General features: G+C 39.3%; 1 protein-coding gene across 2 annotated transcripts in view; it reads right to left on the minus strand.

Annotated features, from left to right (window-relative positions):
- The window catches only part of Wdr49 (WD repeat domain 49), a 214,088-nt gene that overhangs the window by 152,079 nt on the left and 39,584 nt on the right, over positions 1–22,425 (minus strand). For both annotated transcript variants that reach the window (XM_039103711.2, XM_039103712.2), the window contains exons 3-5: positions 12,129–12,569; positions 11,436–11,612; positions 10,104–10,278 (exon numbers count right to left, since the gene is read on the minus strand). In XM_039103711.2, the coding sequence (XP_038959639.1) occupies positions 10,104–10,278; positions 11,436–11,612; positions 12,129–12,569 (793 nt within the window). The remainder of the gene's footprint in view (positions 1–10,103; positions 10,279–11,435; positions 11,613–12,128; positions 12,570–22,425) is intronic.

Genomic DNA, 22,425 nt, shown 5'->3' on the forward strand with positions numbered 1-22,425 from the left:
TTTAGAAGGGGAACAAGAATACCCTTGGCAAGGAATAGGGAGGCAAAGCTTAAAACAGACACAGAAGGAACACCCATTCAGAGCCTGCCCCACATGTGGCCCATACATATACAGCCACCCAATTAGATAAGATGGATGAAGCAAAGAAGTGCAGGCCGACAGGAGCCGGATGTAGATCTCTCCTGAGAGACACAGCCAGAATACAGCAAATACAGAGGCGAATGCCAGCAGCACACCACTGAACTGAGAATAGAACCCCCGTTCCAGGAATCAGAGAAAGAACTGGAAGAGCTCGAAGGGGCTCGAGACCCCTTATGAACAGCAATGCCAAGCAACCAGAGCTTCCAGGGACTAAGCCACTACCCAAAGACTGTACATGGACTGACCCTGGGTTCCAACCACATAGGTAGCAATGAATAGCCTAGTAAGAGCACCAGTGGAAGGGGAAGCCCTTGGTCCTGCCAAGACTGAACCCCCAGTGAACGTAATTGTTGGAGGGAGGGCGGTAATGGGGGGAAAATGGGGAGGGGATCACCCATATACAGGGGGAGGGGGAGGGGTTAGGGGGATGTTTGCCTGGAAACCGGGAAAGGGAATAACATTCGAAAAGTAAATAAGAATTACTCAAGTTAATAAAAAAAAAAGAAAGAAAGAAAATGCCAGCACTCTAGACACTGAGTTATAAAATAAACCTATTACATAGAGCTGCTACTCATGCATTCTAGACAGGAAGAACTCATACATTATATCAAGAGGGAGAGAGGAAGGAGGGAAAGTATGGAAGGAGGTAAGAAGGGGGGGGAAGAGAGGGAGGGCAAATACAGGGACAAACAGAAAGACAGAGAGAACTTTATAATTTGGAGGCAGAGGAAGAAGAATCACATGTCCAATATAAGCTTGTGCTGTATAATAAAACTTCCTCTAAAGAAAGAAGCGAAGGAAAAAAATGTGAATTTAGAGTGACCTTTCTGATAAAACAAATCTTCAAAAATGTAAAATATGCATAGATAATTCAATTATCAGTCAGTCTGCATGAAGAAGAATGCAAATTGGTCCATTTTCATCTCCTTGTATAAAGCTCAAGTCCAAGGGCATCCAGGACTTCCACATAAAACAAGATATGTTGAATCTAGTAGAATGAAAAATGGGAAAGAGCCTTGAACACATCACCACAGGGGAAAATTTCCTGAACAGAAGGCCAATGGCTCTGGCTCTTAGATCAACAATTGACAAATGGGATCTCATAAAATTGAAAAGCGTCTGTAACTTGGGCATGCCGATACAATTGGGCTAATATCCACTTATCAGTGAGAGCATATCATGTGTGTTCTTCATGAAGTTATTGTTTTTAATAGCTGAGTAGTTCTCCACTGTGTAAATGTACCACATTTTCTGTATCCATTCCTCTGTTGAAGGACATCTGGGTTCTTTCCAGCTTTTGGCTATTATAAATAAGGCTGCTATGAACATAATGGAGCATGTGTCCTTTTTATATGTTGGAGCATCTTTTGGAGCAGAGACTGAAAGAAAGGACATCCAGAGACTGCCCCGCCTGGGGATCCATCCCACATACAGTCACTAAATCCAGACACTATTGCAGATGACAAGAAATGCATGCTGATAGCGCCTGATATATCTGTCACCTGACAGATTCTGCCATAGCCTGACAAATACAGAAGCAGATGCTCACAGTCAAACATTAGATTGAGAATGGGGTCCCCAATGTACGAGTTAGGGAAAGAACTGAAGGAGCTGAAGGAGTTTGTAACCCCATAGGAAGAACAACAATATCAACCAACCAGATACTCTACAGCTCCAAGGAACTAAAGTACCAAAAGAGTACACATGAAATGACTGATGTCTCCAGCTGCATATATAGCAAAGGATAGCTTTATTGGGAATCAAGGGAAAGGGAAGGAGAGGCCCTTGGTCCTGTGAAGGCTAGATGCCCCAGTGCAGGGAAATGCCAGGGCAGGAAGGCAGGAGGGAGTAGGTGGGTGGGTGGGTGAGCACCCTCATAGAAGCAGGGGGAGGGGGATGGATGGGGTAACTAAGGGAAAACCAGGAAAAAGGATAACATTTGAAATGTAAATAAAGAAAATACCCAATAAAAGAAAAAATACTAACAAAAAAGAAAAAAGAAAAGAAAAGCTTCTGCAAGGCAAAGGACACTGTCAGACAGTGCAGACAAAGTGACAACCAAGAGATTGGGAAAAGATCTTTACCAAAAGAGGGCTAACATCCAAAATATACAAATAACTCAAGAAGTTGGACTCCAGAGTACCAGGTAACCATATTAAAAATGGGGTACAGAGTTAAGCAAAGAATTCTCAACTGGGGAATCTCAAAAGGCCGAGAAGGACCTAAAGAAATGTTCAATATCCTAAGTCATCAAGGACATGCAAATCAAAACGACTCTGAAATTTCACCTCACACCAGTAAGAATGGCTAAGATCAAAAGCTCAGACAACACCAGATGCTAGTGAGGATGTGAAGAAAAAGGAACACTCCTCCATTGCTAGTGGGATTGCAAGCTGGTACAATCACTTTGAAAATCAATCTGGCTGTTCCTGAGAACATTGGAAATAGTTCTACCTGAAGATCCAGCTATACCACTACTGGGCATATACCCAAAAGATGCTCCAATATATATCAAGGACACATGCTCCATTATGTTCATAGCAACCTTATTTATAAGAGCCCAAAGCTTGAAGCAACCCAGATGTCCCTCACGGGAAGGATGGATACAGGAAATATGGTACATTTACAGAATGGTGTACTACTTAGGTATTACAAACAATGACCTCATAAATTTTGTATGCAAATGGATGGAACTAGGATATCATCCTGAGTGAGGTAACCCGGACCCAAAAGACACACATGGTATGTACTCACTAATAAGTGAATATTAGGCCAAAAGCTCAGACTGCCAATGATACAACTCAGAGATCATATGAAACTAAAGAAGAAGAAGACCAAAGTGTGGATGCTTCAATCCTACTTAGAAAAGGGAACCAAATATCATGGGAGGTAGATAGAGGGAGGGACCTGAGAGAAAGAGAGAGAGAGAAAGAGAGAGAGAGAGAGAGAGAGAGAGAGAGAGAGGAGGGAAAAAGGGGAATAGACAGGAGGTATGGGAAGAGAAAGGAGAAATGTGTGAAGGGTCAGGGGAATGAATAGAAATATGTAGCACTGGGAGTGGGAAACTGTAAAACCACTAGAAAGTCCCAGATACCAGGGAAGCAAGAGGTTCCCAGGACTCAATGGGGATGACATTAGACAAAATTCCCAACAGAGGGGAGAGAGAACCTGAAGAGACCACTTCTAGTAGAAAGACATAGCCCCCATTAGAGGGATGGGGCTACCCACCCATCTTGTAGAGGGCCGCAATAACATGCGCCACCAGTAGATGGCGCTGGCTTCCACTGCGCCCCACGTGGAAGGCCAAGTCAGTCAAGATGGCGCCAGCCTTCACTGCGCCAGCTGGCCCCCCTATCAGGAAGTTAACTGTGCGCATGTGCAAGAGTGCCTTCCTGCCAGGTCTTTGCCCATTCCGGGGCGTGCCTGATGAGATCATGAGTAAGCAACCAATCAGGTGTGGATGCGTGCGCGAGGGTTAAATAGGCGTGCCTGGCCGGCGCGCGGGGCTTCTCCATGAGATAAGAATAAAGTATCACTCATAGCAAGAATTTCTATGTCTCGCGTGCTTCTTGCCGGCGGAAAGTCGCGCGTGGGACACTTGGTGCCGAGAAACCCGGGACAAAAACATCGCCGGCGCTACGAGAGGCCTCCGTTTCACGGAAGAAATTCAGAAGCTATGGAATACAGGTAAAAAACTCTGAGAGACCATGGCTAGCCTTGATCTGCTCCAACTCAGTCCCCTGCCGGACACGGCAGGTGCCGCTGTGGTTGCTCTGGCAACCCTCGGGCTTTTTCTATTGACCTTTGAGTTTCTAGCTACCACCAAACGGCGTCAGAGGTCGCGTGGGAACTGCCCAGCTGTAACAGCAAAGTGGAGAGCGTTGGGGGCAGGGAGAGACAGTGCGTCAGAAACAGAGTTAGAGAACAAATTAAAGAGTTTTAAGGGAAAAAGTGCACTTAAGAAAAGAGACCCTCTCGAGGACTTTAGATCTGAGGGAGAGAGAGAGTGGGGAAAAAACGCCCCGGGAGAGAACAAGGGAGGAGATAAACAGAACACAGTATTTTGGGAGAAAAACTTTGTCTTAGTGCTTATAAAAGGTGTACTTAAGCCCCGGCGCCGGCTCTCGGGACGCCACGGCGTCCGTGAGCTGACGAGACAGCTTTGCAGAGCCATACTGATCAGATTTGATAGAGGCAGACCGCCTGAAAATTTATTCAGGAGAATCAAACAAAAGGACATCTCAGTGCCCGTGCACAGCCTGATAGAGTTAATGTAATTGGGTTGTGAGTAAAGATATTCAGGGCTGTGTTTCACTTCCATACCATTGGCGAATGTCGGTCATACTGCTCAGATATCTCTCAGTGTCTTACAGAATTGGGTTTCAACACATTGGTGGACTAGTCCAGGAATTGAGACAATCCATCGCCCATATCAGCTCCACTCGAGTGGATAGTCGCTGTGAACACCATCTGGCTTTTTCCCCTCTTTGTCTATTGTTTGTCTCTGGTGCACCAGGATGTCCCCATGTCTGTCAGTGTATGTCTGTGGTTTTTGTTTCTCGTTGTCTAAAAGTTTTATGTTTCATGTTCAAAAGAAAAAATGGTAAAAACTTTATCTGCCGGTCGTGCGCACCTTGACTTGGTTTTAACTCGTTTCAAAAAGGAACAAATGAATAAAAAAGTTTCAATCAGGTTTTTAAAGCCCTGTGCCTAGAGCCAGGTGTCTAGATTAGCTGGAGAAGCTGACCAAAAGCTAAGCGTCTACACGAGCTGATCTTAAAAGCGCCAACAGCTTCTTTGGTACAAGAGTTGATAGCTGTTTCTCTTAGAAAAATCCCTGACTGATTAATTGACTCAACAGGTGACAAGGTGCTTCTCTTAAAATCATAACAAAAGGGTAAAAATGGTGTTTGGTCTAAATATTAAAGATAGGTGTAGCCATTTCAATTTTGTTTCTTATTGGTTTTATATGTATAAATATGCTCTACTTGCCTTGGTTATGGACTATTGGCTCTCAAGTTATTAGATATGGTTATAAGGGTATAATATTGGTAACAGAAAGTTGACATAAAGCTGGTAATCTGGATGGAGTCATTCTAGATAACATGTGACATGAGCCAACCCAGGGAAACAGGTCTAAATTGAGGTAATGTTTTTATGGAATTCTTATGCTAGAAACCAGGCTTCTAAAAGAATTTAGGAAATTGTCCTTTTGTTGAGGTATTGGAGAGAATTGACAGTCAAACTTTACAACGTAATAGATAGACTTGGGGTGCCTTGGAGACTAGATTGTCTGTTGGGGGTTGAGTTTTGCTTTCCAAAGCTGTGGCTTGCCCAGGAGTTATCTGTATTTTAATGCTAATTCCACTGCCCCAAAAACAGCTGCCTAGCAAGTTTTACTTTCCAAAGTTGTGGCTTGCCCAGAAGTTATCTGTATTTTAATGCTAATTTCCACTGCCCGGAGAACAGCTGCCTAGTCTCCGAGTACTCAGAATTCAGGTGACCTCGTGGCTGTGTTCTGGTGTTACAAAGAGAACTCAAAGATTGTGATTTAGGATTGCCAGTGTTACATTGACTAACTCAAACTTATTTTTAATTAAGGAAAAATCAAACAGGTAGAGATTGTTACAGGATTTATAAGGATTGATGAGGTTTTAGAACTTGTGAGAGCATTACAGCCAGTTTCCTTACTCCAACTGCCATTTCAAGACAGATTTAGAGGATTGATTTTATACAATTTGTTTTCATCATAGCAATTGTGAGTTTTCATTTCGTGAGCTTGCTTATAGTTTTAGAGAGCCCATAAAGTGATATCATTAAGAATGGCTAACAGCCTCATATTAGGTAATTTTGTTGCTTCTTCAGTGTAAGAAGTTAGAACTTAAATCTTTCAATGTATATGGAAATTTTTATTACAAACCTTTGCTCTTAAAATGAGCTTTAATATTTGGGGAGTAGCTGTTACACTACTCCGGATAAGAATATTTAAAGCTAATTCTAAGCTTCCAAAGATATGTTAATTGGCTAAGTACCTCACCTTACCAGAGGACTTAGGTCTTTGTTATGCACATTGGAGATAAAGCTTCAGCTGTGTTAGTACAGAGTTGTGGACTGGAGTCATAGAAGTATTTTGAAAAGAAACCTGGTAAAACATATCTTATTTCCAAACAACAGTTAATTGGTTATTACTAAATACTGATATTTGGCCTATTACATATACAAAATTTTCAGACAAAATTTATAATTTTATTCTTTACATGGTTTTGTACTTCCTACATATTTGTGCGTACAACCCATAGGAAATGCGCTTAGAGTATTTATAGGTGGTTCATCTAATGAAAAGGCTACAGATATGATTGGATCACTTGCTTATTCTCTTGAATTTCTATTGCTTCAACACAGATTATTAAATTCCATGCTTTAGCCGCTGTTTTTAAATGTTAAAAATCAAGCTTTCACTTCATATACTGATAGTCATTGTGTGGTTTGTGGTTTACAATTGATTTCTATTACTTAATGCTTTATTGGAGACAGGTTTTCTACTTAAAATCAGTGAGTGATTTCAGTGTAAATTGTCTGATAACTCACTGTCCTTTCAGTGCTCTGGCTCAGACAACTAAACAAAACCATAGACCCAGCTCTTTAAAAATGGTAATAGAGTTGATAACACACCCTCAGGAAAAGAGGAAGACTCTATTTGTTTACTTTCAACTCCCAGCCTCACCCTGCCAGCTCAGAGATTTCTAGTAAGACTAAATCTGGACAATATTTACAAGATTTGACATGTCTAATTAATGCTTATGTTTAGGTAAATAAAGTTTGTGAGGTGCTAGAAAAATGGCTTAGTGGTTAAGAGCACTATATACTGTTCCTTTATAGAACATTTAAGAACTCAAACTGGATTGCCTGGGCTCCTTAACAAGGGAGGACAAGATTCCAGACAGATTATAGGCCTTACCCCTAAGAACAATTAGTCAAAAAATCTCATTCTTTATATATCCAAAACAATAATGCTGGAAACGATAATTTGGTATACAAGTCAATTTATAAATACAAGTGCTCAGTGTCCTCAACTTAATCCTCGAGGACTTACCTTAATAAATAATATCTTTACTATATCTTAATAAATAAAAAGGGGGAGTTATCCCTGTATGCTAAATAATGCTCCTTTTATTTCAATTTTAAAATATTTCAATTTTAAAAATTTGGATGCCAAAGTTTATGGCACCCTACAACTAGGCATACTTCTGCCTAGGTGAAATAGAGAGATCCACTTATTGACATGTTCCTGTCCAGATATTTTATATGGGGAAGAGGGAATGTTTGTGTTTTTTCTACAGGATGCTGCAGGAGTGTGCCAGCTGCCTGAGTGTCTGGTGAGACATGCTGATCCTGGGAGCATGAAGATTCAGCTCTCGTGGTTCGGGTCCCTGGAGTCATTCCTCTGCCCTGAGAGGAAGATAGAAGATGCCCCTTCATCCTTTGTCATCACAGAGATTTTGCCGTTGCTGCAGTCAGTGTTACCGCTGCATGTGTTCCCGTCCCACTGTGGCCTACGATCAGACTCTGTACACTGCTGCTTCCTGGAGAAGACTGGACTCCAGCTGTTACCCCTGTCCTTTCATTTCCCTGGTGACTCTTGCTGCCTTAACTGGTAACTGGTGTTGTCATTTTACAGACTGTAGCTTCACAGAAAGCTACCTGTGTAAAGCTACAGTGACTGGAGACATCTGTCCTGGTTATACAGATCTCAGAAATGGTTCCATTGTCTGCTGGTTGTTCCAGAGAAGAATGACTGATCCTGAACTGTCCTGGAAAAGATCTTGACACTTTCGCTGCTATTGTAGCAGCCATTACTGCTGCAGACATTGTGTCTGCAGTGTCTGGAGTTATCCTCCCCCAATCTATTGTTAGACAAGTACAGTGGGTGAACTTTCTGGAGTAGTTACTAACAATTGGAAATTCTAAATTTCATTATAGGAGTGGCTTGACCACGGCCCTTGGTGGCAACAGCTGAGGAGGACCATATGAGGTGCCCACTACTTATCGGGAGTGGCTCTGTTTGATGCAGCCCTATGCTGTGGATCAGTATTCATACCATGGTTGGTTTACAAACTCAGATCTCAACAGTAACGTGATAAGGCCGTTATCACTCAAGCACTTGTGGCCATTGTACAAAGGGCCTCACCTGGAATTTGGTTATCTTGCTCAGGACTTACTCTGTATCTGAGTTCCCTGCTCCTGCACCCCATGGACCTGTGGGTCCATTTGCACTGGGAGGAGAGGGATTCTCTCTGTATCTGAGTTCTCTGCTCCTGCACCCCATGGATCTGTGGATCCATTGCACTGGGATTGAGAGAGACTCAGCGTTCCTTTGATCAGCCCTTGCACATCGCTGAGGTTTCCTCATTGCACGCGATAGGGTGATCATTACTGCTATAAAATTATAATTATAAGGGTGAGATGTAGAGGGCCGCAATAACATGCGCCACCAGTAGATGGCGCTGGCTTCCACTGCGCCCCACGTGGAAGGCCAAGTCAGTCAAGATGGCGCCAGCCTTCACTGCGCCAGCTGGCCCCCCTATCAGGAAGTTAACTGTGCGCATGTGCAAGAGTGCCTTCCTGCCAGGTCTTTGCCCATTCCGGGGCGTGCCTGATGAGATCATGAGTAAGCAACCAATCAGGTGTGGATGCGTGCGCGAGGGTTAAATAGGCGCGCCTGGCCGGCGCGCGGGGCTTCTCCATGAGATAAGAATAAAGTATCACTCATAGCAATAATTTCTATGTCTCGCGTGCTTCTTGCCGGCCGAAAGTCGCATTTGGGACACCATCTCAGAAATTTTAACCCAAAATTATTTTTGTCTAAAGGAAACATGACAAAAATGGAACATAAACTGAAGGAAAGGCCATCCAAAGACTACCCCACCTTGTGATCTGTCCCATCTGCAGACACCAAACCTTGACACTATTTCTGATACCAAGAAGTGCTCCCAGACAAGAGCGTAGTGTGGTTGTCAAAGGAGAGTCTCCTCCTGCATCTGACTAAGACAGATACAGATACAACCAACTATCTGAGTGAGCTCTGGGACCACAATGGAAGAGTTAGAAGAAGGACCTAAAGGAAGTGAAATGAACTGCAATCCCATAGGAAAAACAGTATCAACTAACTGGACCACCACTATACCACTATACCACCAACCAGAGTACACATGGATGGGTCCATGCCTCCAGCTGCAATGTAGCTGAGGATGGCCTTACCTGTCATCAATGCCCTTAGTCCTGTGTAGGCATATTGCCCCAGAATAGGGGAATGAAAGATGGGTGACGTGGGAGTGAGTGATGGGTGGGGGAGCATCCTCTTAGAGGCAAATGGGTGGGAGGATTGGCTTGGGGGGGCAGTTGCTGCAGAGAGTAGACTGGGAATGGGGACAACATTTGAAATGTAAATAAATAAAATAATAAATATACGAAACAGTGTCAGTAAAATTAATTAAAAACAAAGCAGAAAGAAAATTACATTGTGAATGCAGCACTAATATTTCTCATAAACACACACACACACACACACACACACACACATAAAGAAGCACTTTTGAAGAATTCCTTAATTCTTTCACTAGACACTGTGTGAATGACTGACACAGGCTAGTATCAAAGTGAACTTGAAGCTCAATAGATATTATGACAATTATCTTTTGTCTTCTAAGACTTCTGAGTGCATAGTTCACCTGTATTAATTGAATGAAACATACATTTTAGAAGAAAATGAAGTAATTCCAGCCGGCACTCAGGGGATAAAGTGAATCTATTCCAAAACCTCCAGAGAACCAATTATTGGTTTCCAGATTTAAACATTTCCAGATTAAACATTTAAACATTAAAGTGGGTAAAACTTTAATTAAAAAAATAAATGTAGAAGGTGAAAATGGCTCTTTCCTCCTGCTACCATTCAAACTCTGTACCTTGCCTGACCCAGTCTCCATGATGAGTTGTGTGCTGTAACACGTGACAACACTTGTGACATCCAGAGACCAGCTCTGCCCAGTCAATGGTCATGGTGGCTTCTTCATCATCACATGCATTAGCAGGTCGTTCAAAGAGGGAAATTACTGCTGCTGTGAAAGCAATTGCTTGCACCTTGGGTCATCAAATGAGAAACAAACACAGGCAGAGTAAGTGTTGTTCAACAGTTCTATGTACTCCAAGATTAACAAGGAATGGTTCATGAGTGAGGAAGATTTTCTTCAGTATTACTTAAAGTATATAATCAGTGACAGTAGGAGAACCACCATACAGTTTACAGAGTGGTTTCCAAGCATTGCCTTTTATTTTAATAAGGACTTGTCATTGAAAACAGGAAGAATAGAAGCTTTCACAGCCATGAAAGAGAATTGATTCCTCAAGCCTCTTCACTGTCTGGCACACTCCAGTGTCATTGAGTAAGTAATGACTTCTTTTATTAAAGATCACTTTGGTAGGAGGAGAAATGACTGTATCCAGTGTCACAGGTTCAATTTTACTGTCTTTCATATCCCTATTCCTTTGTTAAGTGATACAAAATTTGAATACTCTCTTATCTCTCTGACAGTGGAAATCCCACAAATCAAAACAATTAATTTGAAAGGCCAGTGAGAAGTAAGTTCATACATTCATGGTAAATATTTACTAAGATTGGGATCAAATGTATTAAACATTTTATAATGTTACATTTTTAAGTTTTTAAATTAAAAATATAACTACACACAGAACAGGAGACCATAATGAAGATATAAACTTCAAAGTAAATGGTGGAATTGTGTTAGAACCCATGTCTTCCATGTTCAATTAGTATAGCCTGAAAATTTACAACATAGACAGTTGTGGAGAGCCGCAATAAGATTCGCCACCACAAGATGGCGCTGGCTTCCACTGCGCCCCACGTGGAAAGCCGGGATAGCTTTTGCCATTACAAGATGGCGCCAGCCGACTTCCTTTCAGGAAGTTAACTGTGTGCGCATGTGCAAGAGTGCCTTCGTGCCAGGTCTTTGCCCACTCCGGGGCGTGCCTAATGAGATCATGGGTAAGTGACCAATCAGGTGTGGATGCACCGCGCCATGCTGGCGCCCCGGGCCCCCCTCTCTTTAAGATTCAATAAACGTTTAAGCTGCAGAAGGATTCGTGTGTCCCCGCGTGTTCTTCCTGGCGAGACAATAGCGTGGGGCAGACAGTTATACTCAAGGCATTTGAATTTTTACTTTGAGCTACAGTTTGAAGATGATATCCTTATTGAGCACTCATATCTTCCTTTTACTTACCTTTCCAGTTATATCCCCAAATGAAAGGATGGAGTCTTTTGGATCAAAAGGATCATACCAATAATCCATGCATATGGGAGCTCCTTGAAGGCCTTGGAGTTTGTATTGACAAGGAAATTCTTCTTTGGATAGTAGATCATAGAAACAAATCTCTTTGCTTGTAAAAGCTACTGCTATCTAGAGTAGCCAAATAGAAAATCAAAGGATATTAATGGTGGATATAGTGAAATTGATATACAAAGCAAGCATACACACCAAATTTCTAAATGAGACATAGTTCTCTGAGAGCCCTTAGCAGTGTTAAAAATGTATGCATAACAAATTCTAGCACTGGACTCTAGCCAAAAATAAATAAATAAATAAATAAATAAATAAAACCAAAACAAAGCATTTTAATTACCAAAGTCATTTGAGCACCCTTTCTTTCATATTTTAATCCTACGTCCACCACCATCCTTCATCTCTAACATTGTCAATTAATTATACAAAGTGAAAAATATATGAGTCACTGTTTGCAATATCATGTTAAGACACCCAAGAGAAAGCTTTGGAAAGCAAATACTTCTCAGGCACCAAAGGTGAATGTGGCTCTCTGTCACTGCTGATGTTGTATTTGATACTAGCCAGAGGTTCTGCCCCATCATTTTCTAGTCTGTTTCACAACTATCAAGTGTATTTATAAACATTTTGTACCTTGTTAACATTTTCCAGAGAAACCAAACCTGTCACCCACAGGTGTTTGAGTTTGATAGCATCTGAAGTGATGGGAAGTGTTTCTTGCAACTTCAAGTTCTCTCCCCAGATTCCTAGTAAGCCTTCTTTGCTAATAGTTAAGTAACGACTTGAACTTTTTAAGAAAACTATTTTCTGAATGGTGTCCTTGTGTTTTCCTGGGAGGAATTCAAGGTCCTTCCATTGGGGAATGACTGTTGCCTTTGCTCGTTCATCTCTCTCAGAAAGTGATAACAGTATAAATGAAGTCAGCTTGTCCCAGTCAATGAAGCCATCCTGGGACACATCCACTTTGTCAAAGAGTTCTCCATATTCTTCTTTTGTGCCCCAACCCACAGTCTCTGTCATCTTCTGTACAAATACTTCTCTGGGCATACAAATGGTTTGGCTCGGATCTTGGGACTATAAATGAGAATAGAAAAATAAGACAAAAGAAAACTCATCACAGAGAGAGGAGCATTGTGCTGTCTCCAATTTGCTTTATTTAGCAATTCTTGCAGTGAAGGAAGAAAAGAATCTTCTATTTTAGAGAGGTACTATACTTACATGACCAGGAGAGATAAATAATTTATAGGGATAGAAGCATCATGTTCAATTACAAATGTTAAGGAAAGAGAATTAGAGAATATTTGTTGGTAGAAAGAGGATTGCAGAGATGTAGGGCATTAGTCATGGACCTAGAAAAGGCAAGGTAAGGATTTAGAAGGAAAGCATCCTGATAACAATTTTATTAGCTAATGAAATCTCATTTTGGACTTCGAACTTTAAGCTGTAAATCATAAAATTTCATATTTAAGCAACTAATTTTGTAGTAATTCTTTAAAGCAGAAACAGAAAGCTAATACAGTGGTTTGTGAAGGATGTGTAAATCCTGGAAAAAGCTTGATAGAGCCAGTAAAGCTACAACATAATGAAATTTTAATTCCAGGGTAGGAAATCTACTTCAGTAAACACCGTATTATAAGAGACACTGAAACTGTAGTTATAATCCATAAAATGTCTATAACTGGAAAGTTAGCAGATTCTAAAGCGTGGCTCCCAGAGGAAACAGGGGGTCAGATTTCTACTTGGCACACCATTTTCAAAAGGGACTAATACTTAATTTTATTTAATGTATATTTCTATTGAAAAACACCTTATTTAACATTATTGTTACCTCTTCCTAATTGAATTTACAACCAATAGCATTGTGATTCATGTCTGAATGAAGTCATTAGCATGTTTTGGAATTTTCTAATCATTTTGAGAATGAGAACATTAGTAACACTTCACAACTGTACTCTGAGACCATTTTGAACAGCAAATCATGAGGAAGGCAGGTTGGGAATTAAGAAAGAACAGAAAGTTGAAAGAAAGGATGGGGGTAAATTACACAGGAGGGGAACTGGGAAAGAGGGGAAGTAGAAAGGGAGATGGGAAAAGGGAGAGAGAGTGAGAGAGAGAAAGAGAGAGAATGTGGCTCTAAGGAGATGGAGAAGATAGCACTTCCTTGTGTTACAATGTCAGAGCAAGAAGGAGGCTGAATGTCAAGGAAGCTGAATGTCAACCTCCAGGAATGTCAACTTCATGTGATCTTGTTTGTGAATCTGGGAGACCCACAGTTTTTACTATTTTTTCCATTCCTGGAAGAACCACTATAGTGCCGAGAAAAATGAATCATACTGATTCAGACAATGCAAACAAATTGGAGTTGAAGGCAAATCCATAGTATGCACACATTTCAAGGAATAATACAACTTAATATAAATAGTGGGATTTGTAAAGAAAGAATCGGCTTTCTACAAATGGAGCTGAAGAGTGAGGAAACACCTAGTATATGAGGTACTGTGTAATAAAGATGCTTTAACAAACGTGTGTTTTGTTGCCATGTGTCTGTGTCGTTTGTCACACTGTACCCCTCCCTCACGGACATTTGATTCTTGGCCCATCTATATATAAGAATAATCAGAAGCCCACTCTCTAGATCTGGTCTTGGTCTTCTGCTTGGGAAAGCATTACTGGACCCTGAGAGCATCCTGTCTCCCCGAGAAAGCTTCTGGGGCCACAAAAATAGCCAACTTGGAATCCTGGAGTCAGATTTGCCCACCACCGCACCTGAGTCTAACTGGGGCACAGCCTGCAAAATAGGATCCACCTGCAACATAGCTTTCAAGTAGTATCTACCTGAGAAACATACAACAGAGTTGGATTCCATGACTCTATTGTCTGGCCCAGAGCTCCCCACCTTCCCAAGAAGTCCTGCTACCATTAGGATCATCAGGCCAACACCAGAGAAGACCAGATGCCTTAAAGGACAGCATAAGAACAAAATCAACCAGACCTTGGGCAATATGGCAACAACAGAGCCCAGTTATCCTGTTACAACTAACCCTGCATATCCTAAAGAAATGGAAGTATAAGAGAAGAATATTAAACCCAAGCTTATAAAGATGAAAAGGCCTTTTAAAGAGGACATGAATAAATCCCTTGAAGAAAATACATTCAAACAGGTAGAAGCATTAAAAGACAAAGCAAATAAATATTACAAAAAAAGACAAGAAAATACAAGCAGGTGAAGGATATGAATAAAACTGTCCAAGACCTAAAAAGGAAAATGGAAACAATAAAGAAAACAAAAACTGAGGCAATCCCGTAGATAGAAAACCTAGGAAAGATAACAAGAACTAGAGACATAAATATCACCAACAGAATACTGGAGATGTAAGAAAGAATCTGAAGATTAGAAGATATGATAGAGGAAATCAATATATTAATCAAAGAAAAATGCAAAATCTAAAAAGACCATAACAAAAAACATCCAGGAAATTTGGGACACTATGAAAAGACCAATCCTAAAAATATTAGAAATAGAAGATTCCCAGTTCAAAGTCCCAGAAAACATCTTCAACAAAATAATAGAAGAAAATTTCCTTAACCTAAAGAAAGAAATGCCTATAAAGGTACAAGAAACTTACAGAATACCAAATAGATTGGACTAGAAAAGAAAACCCTCCCACCACATAATAATCAAAACACTAAATATACAGAACAAAGAAAGTAAGGAGAAAGAGCCAGGTAATATATAAAGGCAGGCCTAGAAGAATTATACCCAATTTCTCATCAGGTTACAAAAGCTAGAAGGGCCTGGGCAGGGGTCTCACAGACCCTATGAGATCAGAGATTTCAGCCCAACTACTATACCCAGTAAAACTTTCAATCACTATACATGGAGAAAGCAAGATATTCCATAGCAAAACTATATTCAAACAATTCCTTTACACTAACAAAGTCCTACAGAGGATACTAGAAGGAAAACTCCATCCCAACAAATTTAACTACACTCAAGAAAACTTAAAAAATAATTTCACACCCTTAAAACTAACAGAAGACTCACTCGCTCCCTTCCCCTCCTGTCTCTTTCTCTCTCAGCCACAACCAACATAAAAATAACAGGAAGTAACAATCATTGCTCATTAATATCTCTCAATATCGATGGACTCAATTCCCCAGTAAAAAGACACAGACTAACAGTATAAATGGACTCCATCATTCTTCTGTATACAGGAAACACCTCAGGAACAAAGATAGTCATTATCTCAGTATTAAGGGATAGAAAAAGGTTAACCAAACAAATGATCCAAGAAATAAGTTAGAGTAGACATTCTAATGATTAATAGAAAGACTTCAACCTTAAGTACTCAAAAGATACAGAAAAGGACATTTCATACTCATCAAGGAACAATCCACAAAGAGGGCGTCTCAATTCTGAAAAATCTATGCCCAAAATACAGGGGAATTCACATTTGTAAAAGAAACATCACTAAAGCTTAAATCACAGACTTAATCCCACATAGTAATAGTGGGAGACCTCAACACCCCACACTCACCAATGGACTTGTCATTGAGACAAAAGCTAAACAGAGAAATAATGAAACTAACACAGGTTATTACTCAAGTGTACCTAAGAGATATCTATAGAATATTTTACCCCAACATGAAAGAATACCTTCTTTTCTATACCTCATCATCTGTCACAAAGCAAACCTAAACAGAAACAAGAAGATTGAAATAATCCCAATGCATTTTATTAGATCACCATGGATTAAAGCTGACCTTCAACAAAAACAGAAACAACAGAAAGTCTACATACTCATGGAAACTTAACAACTCTCTACTTAATGACCACTGGGTCAAGGAAGAAATAAAAAACAAAATTAAAGACTTTCTAGAATTCTAGAATTTCTAGAAACAAAATTAAAAATTTCTAGAATTCTAGATGAAAATGATAGCACAACATACCCAACTGATGGGATCCTATGAAAGCAGTGGTAAAAGGAAAGTCCACCACACTAAATGATCTCATTAAGAAATTGGAGAGTTCTCATACTATTGAATTAAAAGTATTTATGAAAACTCTAGGAAAAAAAGAAGCAAACATATCAAGGAGGTATAGAAAACAGGAAATAATCAAACTCAGGGCTGAAATCAATCAATTAGAAATGACGAGAACAATACAAAGAATAAACAAAACCACAAGAGCTGGTTATTTGAAAAAAAATTAACAGGATAGACAATCTCTTAGCCAAACTAACTTAAAGTCAGAGAGACAATACCCAAATTAACAAAATCAGAAATGAAAAGGGAAACATAAAAGACACTGAGGAAATTCAAAGAACCATTAGTTTTTACTTCAAAAGGCTATACTCCACAAAATTGAAAAATATAAATAAAATGAATGATTTTCTAGACAGATATCAATTACCAAAGCTCACTTAAGATGAGGTGAAAATTTGAATAATCTCATAAGCCCTAAGGAAATAGAAGCAGTCACTAAAATTCTCCCAAACAAAATAAAACCATGGTACAGATGGTTTAAGTGTAGAATTCTTCAAGACTTTTAAAAAAGAGCTGATATCAATATTCCTCAAACTATATTCTCTAAAATAGAAACAGAAAGAACACTGCCAAACTCATTCTATGAGGCAATAGTTACCCTTCTACCTAAAGCACACAAAGACTCAAAGAAAGAAAATGTCAGACCAATTTCCCTTATGAACATTGATGCAAAAATACTAAATAAAATGCTCAAAAACCAAATCCAAGAGCACATCAAAGACATCATTTACCATGATTAAATATGCTTCATCGATGGATACAGGAATGGTTCAGTATACAAAAAGAACATAAATGTAGTCTAGCACATAAATAAAATAAAGAATAAAAATAGATGGTCATCTCAATAGATGCTGAAAAAGCATTTGACAAAATCCAACACCCCTCCATCGAAAACGTTTTGGAGGGTCGCGGACACAAGAGGAATATTTACACTCATTAAAGCCAACACCCAACATCAAACTAAATGGAGAGAAACTTAAAGCATGTCCTTTAAAATCTGGAACAAGACAATGCCAGCCACTGTCTCCATGTATCTTCAATTTAGAACTTGAAGTTCTAGCCCGAACAATAAGACAACCAAAGGAGAACAAGGAGATACAAAAATGGAAAGAAAGAAGTCAAATTATTGCTATTTGTTGATGATATGCTAGTATATGTAAGCAACCCCAAAATTTCTGAGAGAAATATTACCTCTGATAAACAACTTTAGGAAAGTAGCTGGATAAAAAATTAAATCAAAGAAATCAGAAGCCTTTATACAAACAACAAGTGGGCTAAGAAACAAGTTAGAAAGTCAATCCTCTCCGCAATAGTCATAAATCCATAAAATATCTTGGTATAACTTTAACCAGGAAAGTGAAAGGCCTATATCACAAGAACTTCAAGTCTCTGAAGAGAGAAATTGAGGAAGATATCAGAAGATGGATAAATCCCCTCCGCTCATGGATTAACATAGTGAAAATGGCCTTCTTACCAAAAGCAATCTAGGCTCAATGGACTTCCCATCAAAATTCCAACACAATTCTTCACAGACATGGAAGGACAAATTTTCAACCTCATATGGAAAACCAAAAAACTTAGATAGCTAAAACAATCCTGAAAAATAAAAGAGGCATCACTGTCCCTGGCTTCAAGATATACTACAGAGCAATGGCAATAAAAGCTTCATGGTATTGGTACAGCAACAGACAGGTGGATCAGTGGAACTGATTTGAAGACCCAGAAATAAACCCACACACCTATGGACACTTGGTTTCTGACAAAGAAGCCGAAAGCATAAAAAAGGGAGAGCATCATCAACAAATGGTTCTGTTCTTACTGGATATACACATGCAGAATAATGCAAATCAATCCATATTCATCGTCCTAGACTGAACTCGAGTCCTTGTTGGTCAAAGACCTCAAATAAATCCAGACACACTTGATCTATAGAACAGAAAATGGGGAATAACCTTAAACTCGTTTGTTTAGGAGACAACTTCCTGAACAGAACACCAATGGCTTAGGCATTAAGGACTAGAATTAATAAATATGACCTCATGAAACTCAACAGCTACTGTAAATCAAAGAACACCATCATTGGACACAACAACAGCCTACAGATTGGAAAAAACTTCACTAACCATATATCAGACAGAGGGATAACATCAAAAATATACAAAAATTCAAGAAGTTAAACACTAACAATCAAAAAATTAAAAATGGAATACAGAGCTAAACAGAATTCTCAACAGAGGAATCTCAAATGGCCAAGAAGTCCCTAAACAAAAGATCAACATTCTTAATCATCATAGAAATGAAAATCAAAACGACATGGAGATTGCATGTTATGCCCATCAGAATGGCTAAAAATAAAACTGCAACACATGCTGGATAGGTTGGGGAGCAAGGGGAACATTCCTACACTGCTGATGGGGATGCAAACTTGTACGATTACTCTGGAAATTAATTTAGCCGTTTCTCAGAAGATTGGGACTAGTTCTACCTCAAGACACAGCTATACCACTCCTGGGCATATTGCCAACTATCCCGTAAGGACACTTGCTCAACTATGTTCATAGCAGCTTTATTCATAATAGCCAGAAACTGGAAACAAACTAGATGTCTCTCAACTGAATAATAGATACAGAAAATGTGGTATATCTATACAATGGAATACTACTTAGCCATTAAAAACAAGGACATCATGCATTTCTCAGGCAAATGAATGTTGCTAGAAAATGTCACCCTGAGTGAGGTAACCCAGATCCAAATGAATATGTTTGATATATACTCACTTATAAGTTGATATTGGCCATAAAGTACAGGTTTATTAGAACCATGCTCTAGTCAACAGACTCAAAGAAGCTAAATAAAAAAAAGAGCACAAGGCAGGATGGTTTAATCTTTCTTAGAATGGGAAACAAAATAGATTTGGGAGGTCAATGGATGGAGGTAAATGAGTCAAAGGAAGGGAAGGGGAGGGAAGCAGAGCAGGGAGGATCACATTTAAGGGAGATCAGGGAAGAGAGAAGGGAGATTGGCTTGTGAACTGGGGCAACATCTAAGACCTACCAGAGACCTGGGATGAAGAAAGGCCTCAGAGGTTCTAAGGGGGCATCTCTAGCTGAGATTCTTAGCAATGGGGGCATATGGATGCTGAAGTAGCCACTTTCTGGTAGCTGGGCAGGACTTCCAGTGTAAGTAAGGACAGCCTTTCAGAGTGTATTCTACAATTAATGACTGTATTATATTGTTAAGAACAGGAAACTACTCTGACAATAATAAAACAATTTCATTTTGCACCTCCAGAGATACAGAATTACAAATCTAGCATAAATAAGAAGTTATGTTCGCTGAAATAATACAAACAGCTGTATAAAAATTTTCTGCACGTTGATAATGACAAAATGCACTCAGAGAAGAGATGAGAAATACTCAACTTTATGAGCCTGACAAAAAATGATAGAGGTATGTATTGTGTCCTTGGTGGTTCTATTAGTAACAGTTCACTAATTACCTGTTTGGTTTAAGTTTACAATAAAAGCGCTTTTTGGATGACTTTGTTTAAAATATCTCTGCTTGCCAATCCTAATAATGGCTCCATAAAACTTACATTTTAAGAATATGTGTTTAAAAAATATCCATAGGAGGAGATAGGGAGGCAAAGTTTGGAGCAGAGACTGAAGGAACGACCACTCAGAGCCTATCCCACATTTGGCCCATACATATACAGCCACCAAAACTAGATAAGATGATGAAGCTAAGAAGTGCATGCTGACAGGAACCGGATATAGATTTCTCCTGAGAGACACAGCCAGAACATGTCAAATACAGAAGCGAATGCCAGCAGCAAACCACTTAACTGAGAACAGGACCCCTGCTGGAGGAATTAGAGAAAGGTATGAAGGAGCAGAAGAGGCTTGTGACCACATAAGAACAACAATGCCAACGAACCAGAGCTTCCAGGGACTAAACCACTACCCAAAGACTATATGTGGACGGTCCCTGGGCTCCAACTTCATATTCAGTGAATAGCTTGTTGGGGCATCCGTGAAGGGGGAAGCCCTTGGTACTGCCAAGGTTGGACCCCCAGTATAGGGGATTGTTGGGGGGGCAGTAATGGTGGGTGGATGGGGAGGGGAACACCCATATAGAAGGGGAGGGAGAGGGTTTAGGGGGCTGATGGACAGGAAACCGGGAAAGGGAATAACACTTGAAATGTAAATAAGAAATACCCAATTTAATAAAAATGGAAGAAAAATAAATAAATAAATAAATAAATAAATAAATAAAATAAAAAAGAATATGTGTTTATAAAATCCATGCCAGCTTGAATAAGTTGGCAATTAGTGTATGCTCCATATATAATATTGTGTATACATAGCATCTGAGATAATGTAGCACACATATAAACTCAATAAATGTAAATTATCTGATAAAGTGTTTCAATCATTCCATGTTCAAAAAATTAAGGAGCCTATAATTATATTATTTAATATTATTGATAGCTATTTAGTTGTCTAAACATACAGGTTTTTTGTCTCTGACATCCATGACTTGTATTTGAGAATTTCCGAAAGAGAGGGAGAGGGAGAGAGAGAGAATTTTAGGTGTAGATTACTGTTAATTTAACAGTAAGTTATCTTCTCTGTAAGGAGGAGCTAGTTACATATTGAGTAAACCTAAGAGATTTATCAGAAGATCAAAATAAATGTAGAAGCCCCCCATTCAAAAAAAAAAAAAAAACAAAATAGCCTGAAGCTCTCTTTCATGGTTATTTATCATTGCTATTGCAGAGGCTAGCTTAGCTAAAACACCATTCATAGTCTTCCAACTGCTTCTCATCAGAAGTACAAATAGCAAACTACCCTCACTTAGCTTATTAAATGTAGTTTACCTGTTCCTAGAAACTGTGGCTATCACTGTACAAGATCAACATCTCACTATGTGAGCAGCTAGGTCTTCTGCCTTTTGATTACTTTTGATGCTCTACAAAGTGAGAGGAGGTCCCCATTCTGGATGCATGGAATCTTTAGCAGGAAATAACTCCATGAAAGAGAACCTAAAAGAACCCTTCAATCTGTAAATGCTTAGATTTACCATTCTTTAATTGTAGCAATTACTAAATTTTACTCAGCATACGCAGCAACATCTCTCTCTCTCTCACTCTCTCTCTCTCTCTCTCTCTCTCTCTCTCTCTCTCTCACACACACACACACACACACACACACACACAAACACACACACAATATACCTGTTTAACTACAATCTTGAGTCTATGACTGAATTTGGTATGTTTTATGTAATTTTGTTAAGTTATATTATCGTAGAGTTTGTTTGAGGCTCTAGTAAGATAAACTGTATTAAAAACTGTCAATTATTAACAAAAACCTGTCAGTTATACTAACACCAATTACTATTATTGTAGATGCAGCCACATCAAGCTAAATTCACAAGCATATATTATACATGTATATGTATGTGTGTGTGTGAGTGGGTGGGTGTATGAAAATATTAAGAATTTGGTGCATTTTATTTAATTATAAAATGGTATTAATTACTTAGTTCACATTTTTAAGTTAGCATTGTGTCACTCTAATAAAGCTGTCTTCACAAGAGAAAGTGTTAGTTTGAAAGTGAGACATTCGGATAAAACTATTTCATGATGTACTTAAAAACATGTCTTTTTTACCCCTCTTAGCACCTTTGTGAACTAAAAACTTAATGTTCTCACCTCTCAGAACATCTCATTTATTCAGATAAAACATATATGTAATTGAGAAACATATCATTATTATGCTTAATATAACATTGTAAATGATTTGCATGTCAATTTCCTAAGAAAACGTCCAGGTACTGACTCTGGTTCCTTTTCTGAGAATACCCAGAACACATGGATCTT

This window comes from Rattus norvegicus, chromosome 2 (assembly GCF_036323735.1).
Source record: "Rattus norvegicus strain BN/NHsdMcwi chromosome 2, GRCr8, whole genome shotgun sequence".
In the NCBI taxonomy this organism is placed as follows: Eukaryota; Metazoa; Chordata; class Mammalia; order Rodentia; family Muridae; genus Rattus; species Rattus norvegicus.